The 8,963-nt window shown below is 49.7% G+C and overlaps 1 protein-coding gene across 1 annotated transcript; it reads right to left on the bottom strand.

The window, feature by feature from the left end:
* Positions 1–4,165: 4,165 nt before the first annotated feature.
* Positions 4,166–5,933, bottom strand: LOC125527825 (UDP-glycosyltransferase 90A1). The gene has a single exon (XM_048692334.2). The coding sequence runs from the start codon at positions 5,721–5,723 to the stop codon at positions 4,308–4,310; it is 1,416 nt and encodes a 471-aa protein (XP_048548291.2). The 5' UTR covers positions 5,724–5,933; the 3' UTR covers positions 4,166–4,307.
* Between the last annotated feature and the right edge of the window lie 3,030 nt (positions 5,934–8,963).

Below are 8,963 nucleotides of genomic sequence, written 5' to 3'. Positions count from 1 at the left end.
TATCTTGCTTCGACATCCTTAAAATTGTAGTACCACATAATTGAAGGGAAAATACCTTTGGAACATGGTGGTAATTACACCTGATAACTGATTTTATTTTTCAAAATCAGAAAAATAATCAAAACATTCCAAATCTTTTTCCCAACAAACTTGAGCTGTCGTTTCTGTCGTATAAAAATATCCTGTAACGAGATATTCTCTGACAAATATAGCATGAATAGTACTCTCGTATACAATGACAAATTTGTTTCTTTACGTCTACATTAAGCATTTCTTCGCAAGCGGTTTACACGAGTGCAATAATAAATCTACTTTGTTTGCAAAAAGTTTCGGATTTTTCTGACCTTCTTACAAATTACTAAAAAAAATTAAAAAATATCGGGTGTAATTACACCCGAGAGCCAAACGTGCATGTCTTGACTTGAAGTCCATTTGTTACAAATGGCACTAATTGGCTGCACCTACCTATCAATAAGATCTTCACTTAGGAAGCTCGGCCTTCGTATATAACTTTGTCTCCATAAGTTCATTTATACTAGCCCGCGTTGCACGGAGGGTGACTCGGGCGAACCCTACCCACCACTGCCTCGCCCCCCTTCCATCGTAACCCCCAGATGAGGCTAGCGGGCGAAGTACCCCCGACGGGCGGCGACGACGGGATTGATCCCTCGCGATGTGGGGGGTCGCAGGCCTGCGTGCCGAGCCGGCCTTGGACGACAAGCGCTTGAGGTCCCATCGTGGCAGCCGGTCGGGTCCTTGCGTCGCGGCAGCTGGCCCTGCTTCGGGCAGCGGCGGCAGATGGCTCTACGGCGATGGATCTGACCTCCGGCGGCGGCATGGAGGAACCGGTGGACGGATCGGTTGCATGCGTGATCTAGCCTCTGGTCAGATCTGATCTAGCTGGTGCGGCTTGCTCGCTACGCGACAGTGGAAAACAGTGGTGGTCCCATGCACACGAGGCTGGATGGGAGGTTCCTCAAGCAAATCCGGGTGAAAACCCATTTCGGCCAAGCCGGCCTTGGACGACAAGCGCTTGAGGTGGGGCTCAGCCTTCAAGATGGCAACCTGGTATTGCATCTGAGCTAGTTGGCCACCCCATCGTGGCGGCCGGTCGGGTCCTTGCGATGCGGCGGCTGGCCTTGCTTCAGGCAGCGGCGGCAGATGGCGCTACGGCGACGGATCTGAACTCCCGCGGCGGCATGGAGGGCCCGGTGGACGGATCGGCTGCATGCATGATCTAGTCTCCGGTCATATCTGATCTACCCGGTCCAGCTTTCTCGTTGTGCGGCGGTGGAGAACAGTGGTGGTCCCATGCACACGAGGCTAGATGGAGGTTCCTCAAGCGGATCCGGGTGAAAACCCTATTCTCGGCTCGTTGCCACGGCCGACGATGGCGGCTTTCTTCTGCATCGTCCCTTTCTTGAAGGCATCGCCGTGGAGAAGCTCTAGACCCCTATCCGCTACCTTCGAGGAAAACCCTAGATCATTCGATCGGATGATGGCGGCACTCTTGTGCCTTACCCACCTTGGGGGTGTACTTGGAGGTGTGCATAGGCTTGAGGGACTAGTGGACGGCTTCTGCGGTGGAGCGATTTCCTTGTGACGCATCAACGACATGGAGTCTCAGCGGCGTGGCGCTGTAGGGTCTCGGCGACGGATGCATGATGATGGACATGCGTAGGGAGGTGGCGTTGTCTGGCACCGTGGATGCGTCGACCACAGGCCTGGCAAAGTTTCAACAAATGTTCCAAAATTTGTAAATTTATTCATTTTTCTAACATTGTTGGTGTTTACCAAATTTTTTTTAAAAAAATTCAAAATGTGTTCATTTTTTTGTTCTCTTATCATTTATCTATTTTCTCTATTTGGTTTTCTCATTTTTTGTTTTTTCCTGTTCGCTTTCCATTCTTTTTTGTTTTTTCTACTTTTCCATTCCTTTCTACGAGTATTTTTTTAGAATTCTTGAACCTTTTTCAAATTACGTACTTTTTTCAAATCATGAATATTTTTGAAATTTATTAACATATTTTTCTGAATCTACGAACAAATTTTGAGTCATGAATATTTTTTCTAATCCATGAATATTTTTTGAATGCACGATAATTTTTTTAGTACATGTTCTAAAATAATTTAGTGTATTTAAAGAAATGTTCATTGTGCATAATTAAGAAAGTTCATCATATATAAAAAAGCTCACTTTATATTAAAAAAATGTTCAATGTATATTGCTAAACAATAATGTGTATTCACAAAATGATCATCATGCATTAAATGATTGTTCACTGTATGTTAAAACATATTTGGTATTCGTTAACATTTTTTATAATTTGAAGAAAATTATGTAAATTCGTGAACATGTTTTTTGAAATATGTTTCGATCAAACTATGTTCCTTACTGAAAATTAATTATAAAATATAAGAGTGAAAACTGCAAAAACCAAAAGGCAAAAAACAACTGTTGGTAGCCTAGAAGCTAGCGATGAGAGAGACGTACTTGTAAATGTACAAGGGTCAGACGCAAAAGCTAAGAAATCGAAGTTAGGAGTAACAGTCAGTTTTTTTTTTCAGAAAAAGCTAGCGTTCAGATTTTTTTGTACGATAGCTAGCCACTAGTTTTTTCTCTTTTTTTGAGGGGAGCTAGCGACCAGATTTACGTATAGGCCGGCCACCCAGGCGGACGTGTGGCGAGCTGGTTTTTAGTTTTGGGCTTTAACAAATTAAAATCAAAGAATAGGACAAACAATGAAAAGAATAAGGGGTGACAAAACTAAATTGAGATATTATCTTAGATCTAGAGGTGACATAGATGGGCCCTTTTAAAATAATTTTACTATTCTTTTTAATTTACTATTCACAAAGTGTAAATAAGCCTGAGCACCATTTGAATTAGGTAAACTTTTGACGCGCCGGTCAAAGCTTCGGCCACTCGCAAGCTCCCACGTGCTCCTGCTTTGTGGGTCCCATGCAAGATGAGCCAGCCGGACCTTATCCTTCTCATTGTCCACTCATTTTTTTCCCAGCGTCGCATGCATCTCCCCCGTTCTCGCTGCCGCAACCCACATCACGCCGGCGAGGTTGCCGCCGGCAGCCCAATATCGCTAGTGAGGTCATCATCTACCCCACGGCCAGCAATTTCCTCACGCGCACGGCCACCCCTTATACACAACTCTGACTATTCTCCCAGCGCACCATCTCCAGCTCCAACGGCCTCTCCCCGGGGCACCAGGCCGTGCTACTACGCCACTGGCACGCGTTACAACCGGTGCCCGGCCGTGCTACAACCGGCAAGTGGATATGTCACAACCAACGACGAGGTTATGGTGGCGACAACGATGCTTGATTTTTGCTACAACTGGCAACAGAAAAGCTACCACCGACGACGAGATATACTGCAACCGACAAGGGTGACGTTGTGGCGGCGAAAAAACGGTGCACGATTTTTGCTACAACTGGCAACATAAAAGCTCACACCAATGACGATATATGCTGCAACGACGATGACGACGAAGTTTATGGCGATGACGACGGTGCTGCGTTTTTTGCTACGAACGGTAGCGGGAAAAGCTACCACCGGCGGATAATTTTGCTACAACCAACGAGGAATTTTGCTACCCCTGCCCGCCGCCGGAGTGGTGCTGGGCCGACGTGGGGGTGGTGTAAAGTTTTTGTTGCTGCAACTGGCAATGACACAAGCTACAACCGTTGATTGTTTTTGCTACAGTGGCGACGGGTGGCGGCACCGGCGAGCTATTTTTGCTGGAACCTGCACATTTTTTTGCTACTACCGGTGGACATTTTTGTTGACACGAGTAAACCCGAAGGATAGTACCCCTTGCGAGCTCATCGCCGGGGTGCTGCGACTGGTGACCGGCGTTATCGGAGCTGCCATCACTAGTGAGGGAGCTGCAACCGCGGGCGAAAATTATTGCATGTGTGGATCGGCGAGAAAGACATGAGACGACAACGGCGAGGCCGGCGACCAGGGCGGCAAGCTATTATCAGCGTGGGGTGGGTGCAGCCACGACCCCATGCGTGTCTGGTGGCTGGATTTGAGACGTGGAGGGGAGGAAAACGACCCACTGTCGCGTGATCTAAGATGGGGGAAGAAAACGACCTGCTATGATGGGACGACGGGATCAGACGGGTGGAAATAGGAGACCGGACGTTGCATGGCCGACCGGTTCAAATTTGGGCCGGCACGCCGGCGTCTATGAGTACAAAGCTCCAAACAAACATCGACCTCAATTATGAGTTTCATACTAAGCCTGCACGACTAGCCGGCATCAACCACATAGCAACGATTATATTTACTCACCATTATTGGCATGGGTCTCACTGACCTCCTGAACCATCCGCGCCAAGTTTTCAAACGAGGACCCACCTATGTCCATGGTCTTTCTAGAAGACATGGAGAGCTCACCAGCTCTAGCAGCGGCGCGTTTCCCTTCCTCTCCCAAGATCAGTTCCCTTGCCAACGCCTGCACGTCTCCACCCATAACCAACCCACTACCTCCCTTGCTGGCGTCTTCCTTCGGCCGAACTCGGAGCCCCACATGGATCACGTCCACGACGAATTTGGCATTGAGCTTCTGCTCGGCCGCCATTGGGAACGCCAGTATTGGCACGCCCATGGTGATGCTCTCCAGCACCGAGTTCCATCCGCAGTGGGTGAAAAATCCTTTCACTGATTTGTGACCCAGAACTCCGAGCTGGTTAATGAAACCTTCCACCACCTTGCCCCTGTCTCCGAACCTCTGATTAAACCGGTCATCTGGATTGAGCCATTTGGACCGGACCACCCATAGGAAGTCCACACCGGAGCTGTCCAACCCGACGGCGATCTCTTCCAGCTGTGCCCGGCTCAGCTCGGCCTGCGAGCCGAACGCGACGTAGAGAACCGGCCGACCCATGGCAAGCCTCGAGTCCAGCCACTCTGAGATCTCATGGTCGTCCTTGGTCTGGACTGCCGGTTCGGAGGCCGCAAGACAGAGCGGTCCGATGGGCCACATCTTGACGTCGAACTCCCGGTTCCACAGGTCGATGTAGATCGACTCCAGCTCGTGGAAGGAATTGACGATGATGCCCCGGCTGGAGTACATGCTGATGCGGTTCTTGCAAATTAAGTCCCAGTGCGGGCCGGAAGGCTCCGGGTCGTCGAACGGCGGGTTGAGGTCGGCCTTCGTGAGGCGGAGGTCCGGCACACCGTGGACCGGGAACCGCTCGGACGGCGAGCTCACGCGTGCGTGCGGCCTGTGTGTCGTGACTGCCCGGCTGACGTACGTGGCGAAGCCGCCGAAGCCGAGGGTGACAAGCCGCGGCATGCCGAGCTCGTCGGCGATGTCCTTGGCCCACCGGAGGAAGCCGTCATGGACGAGCAGGTCCGGCCTGGGCTCGATCTTGGCGAGTGCGTCCGCGAACGCCGGCTGGAGCGCCGCCACCGCGGTGACGAAGTCGACGAGACTGGTCGACGATGGGAGCTCGTCCGTGCTCTGCGGGGCGTCCTGCTCGGATGGGAACGGAAGCTCGACGACCGCGGCGCCGGCGCCGGCACCAGCGAGGCCAGCGCGGATGAAGGGCGCGTTGCGCGGGGTGGTGAAGAAGGTGACGGCCGAGGCGAGGCGGCGGCCAAGAAGGAGATGCGCGAGGTGGAGGAGCGGCATGGCGTGGCCTTTCGCCATGAAGGGGAGCATGGCCACGTGACGGAGCGGCGGTGAAGCAGCCATGGATAGTGAAGCTATTGGTGAGGCTAGCTGTGGGCGGGTGTGTGTCCGTGTCTGTCTCTATTATAGGGCAGCTGTTGACTGTTTTCCGTCCGTGCTGTTGCCTGTTCACGGAACAGTTGTATAGAACGTCCTCTGGAGTGAACGGAACAGTTTTATGAGCAGGAGGAAGAGGAACAAGAATCAGATATCGATGGAGGGGAAATGCTGCCGTGGAAGAAGGGATACTATTAAGAAATCACTTTTTTTTACGGTAAAGGCAGGTGTTCTGCCCATTTCATATAGAAGGGAAAAGAGAAACAATGTGCAAGAGTTACTTCCATGCTAGAATACTTGCCAAATCAAATGCATTCCCAAAGGGGGGGGGGGGGGGGAAGGGGGGGGGGGGGGGAGGGGGACTACCAAACCGTCGCCCAAGTCAACCGCAATTGGTTCAAATCCTCCATGACCAGATAGGCCACATCAAGCACAGTGGGTGAAGCATCGTTAAACGTTCGTCTATTCCGCTCCTTCCAAACATTCCAAAGCACATAGGTGATGGCTTGACCGAATCTCAAGCGAGTAGTCGCGTCATGTTCAAAAGTATTAGAGTTCCACCAATCCTCGAGTGCAAAAAATAGGTACCACCCCATGGGAGATGAATAGCCAAGTGGTGATAATGCCCCATGCACCATGATGAAAGTGTCGAATCCGGCAGATCTCTGGTAATGGGTCCCGATCTGATAGTCTTGACTAGATGGTAATATGACAAAGGGGGACATCGATGTTTACCCACGTTTGGGCCTTCTCAAAGAGGTAAAACCCTACATCCTTCTTTGATTGTATTGATGAATGGGGTACATAGTACATGTTGATCTACCTCGAGATCGAGTATGAATGGGTTGGCCTCTACGGTCTACACCCCCTCGGCTTATATAGTAACCGGGGATACTTAGGGTTACACATAGGTCGGTTACATTGGAAGATAAGCAGGCTAAAGATTGCATTCGTGCCTTGGAGTATGCTCCAAGTCTTCAAAAGATTCCATCTTGGTTCCTCCAGGAGCCTCACGAATGCGTCCCACTGGTTTGGCACTTGGAGGTCCTCGACCTGGCCCACGTCTGAGAGTCGACGTGCTTAGCACCCCCTTATCCAGACACCATAAGTATCCCTTGAACCGGTCTTCAAGCCGATGACACTCGTCGGCCTCGCCGAGCTAGTCTTCATCCTCCGTCTTCGGTCTTGCAGGCGGGTTCAACGATACCTACACCCTTTTCCTCCGAATTAGCACCATTCTGGAGAAGATCCTCCGATCCGAAGAGTTTGTGCCGAACTCGTTCCTTGGGAGAAAAGTACACCTCTACCAACCACTTGGCATGAGTGGTAAGCTATATCAAAAACAATGAAAAAAAGTACACCTCTACCAAGGACAGGTCAACTGACCTACTCTGACGGTTTCTCAGGCGTGTCATCTGGTCACGGTGCCCTCATATGGATAAGGGGTCCATCATTGACATGTCCAATCAAACGGTGTTGTTACAGACCCTGAGACATGTTTAGGTGGTATCATTATTGTCTTTCTTTGATTTATGCACGCATATAAGGCATGACACTTGGGAAACACGCAGATTTACTGTTGTGGTACTTAAACGTCCCATCGACCCACGACCAGAGATCCCCATACAAAGCCACGGTGAAAGGGCAAAAGATTTATATACCCATCGCCCCCCTTTGCTTCGTACGCGTCTCGCTTGCCCCCTCAAATCCAATCACCGGCAGAGAGTTGGTTGTCATGGACAACACCGCGACTTCATCTTCACGCCCCTTTGGCCCTCTCAAAGGGGACTGGAGGAGCTGCTCGGTATCCTAGGGCCAACTGAATCGGCTTTCCACCATCGGGTACTTGCCTAGTTCGCTCACGCTTGCCCTGGATTGGTCTCCCTGGGCACCGAGGTCCTTCAAGATTACTCACCCAAACCGCAAGCTCATGAGCAGGTAAGTTGTGTTCCCTTCTGATACATCTCCATCGTATCTACTTTTTCAAACACTTTTGCCCTTGTTTTCGACTCTAACTTGCATGATTTGAATGGAACTAACCCGGACTGACGCTGTTTTCAGCAGAATGGCCATGGTGTTATTTCTATGCAAAAATAAAAGTTCTCGGAATGACCTGAAAATCAATGGATAATATTTTTGGAATATATAAAAAATACTGGCGAAAGAATCAAGGCCAGGGGCCCACACCCTGTCCACAAGGGTGGGGGGCGCGCCTACCCACTGGGCGCGCCCCCTGCCTCGTGGGCCCCCTGGTGCTCCACCGACCTCAACTCCAACTCTATATATTCACGTTCGGGGAGAAAAAAACCCAGAGAGAAGGATTCATCGTGTTTTACGATACGGAGCCGCCGCCAAGCCCTAATCTCTCTCGGGAGGGCTGATCTGGAGTCTGTTCGGGGCTCCGGAGAGGGGAATCCGTCGCCATCGTCATCATCAACCTTCCTCCATAACCAATTTCATGATGCTCACCGCCGTGCGTGAGTAATTCCATCGTAGGCTTGCTGGACGGTGATGGGTTGGATGAGATTTATCATGTAATCGAGTTAGTTCTGTTAGGGTTTAATCCCTAGTATCCATTATGTTCTGAGATTGATGTTGCTATGACTTTGCTATGCTTAATGCTTGTCACTAAGGCCCGAGTGCCATGATTTCATATATGAACCTATTATGTTTTCATGAATATATGTGAGTTCTTGATCCTATCTTGCAAGTCTATAGTCACCTATTATGTGTTATGATCCGTTAACCCCGAAGTGACAATAATTGGGATATTTACCGGTGATGACCGTAGTTTGAGGAGTTCATGTATTCACTAAGTGTTAATGCTTTGGTCCGGTACTCTATTAAAAGTAGGCCTTAATATCCCTTAGTTTCGAATAGGACCCCACTGCCACGGGAGGGTAGGACAAAAGATGCCATGCAAGTTCTTTTCCATAAGCACGTATGACTATATTCAGAATACATGCATACGTTGCATTGATGAATTGGAGCTAGTTCTGTGTCACCCTATGTTATAACTATTGCATGAGGAATCACATCCGACATAATTATCCATCACTGATCCATTGCCTACGAGCTTTTCACATATTGATCTTTGCTTAGTTACTTTTCCGTTGCCACTGTTACAATCACTATAAAACCAAAAATATTACTTTCGCTACCGTTACCGCTACTATCATACTACTTTGCTACTAAATACTTTGCTGC

Source organism: Triticum urartu, chromosome 7A (genome assembly GCF_056163025.1).
Source record: "Triticum urartu cultivar PI428250 chromosome 7A, HENAU_Tu73, whole genome shotgun sequence".
NCBI lineage: Eukaryota > Viridiplantae > Streptophyta > Magnoliopsida > Poales > Poaceae > Triticum > Triticum urartu.
The sequence above is the reverse complement of the archived record's forward strand: the minus strand, read 5'-3'. Positions and strand labels throughout refer to the sequence as shown.

Coding starts and splice junctions, on each gene's coding strand:
- LOC125527825 (XM_048692334.2), bottom strand. CDS start 5,723: ATGGCTGCTTCACCGCCGCTCCGTCACGTGGCCATGCTCCCCTTCATG.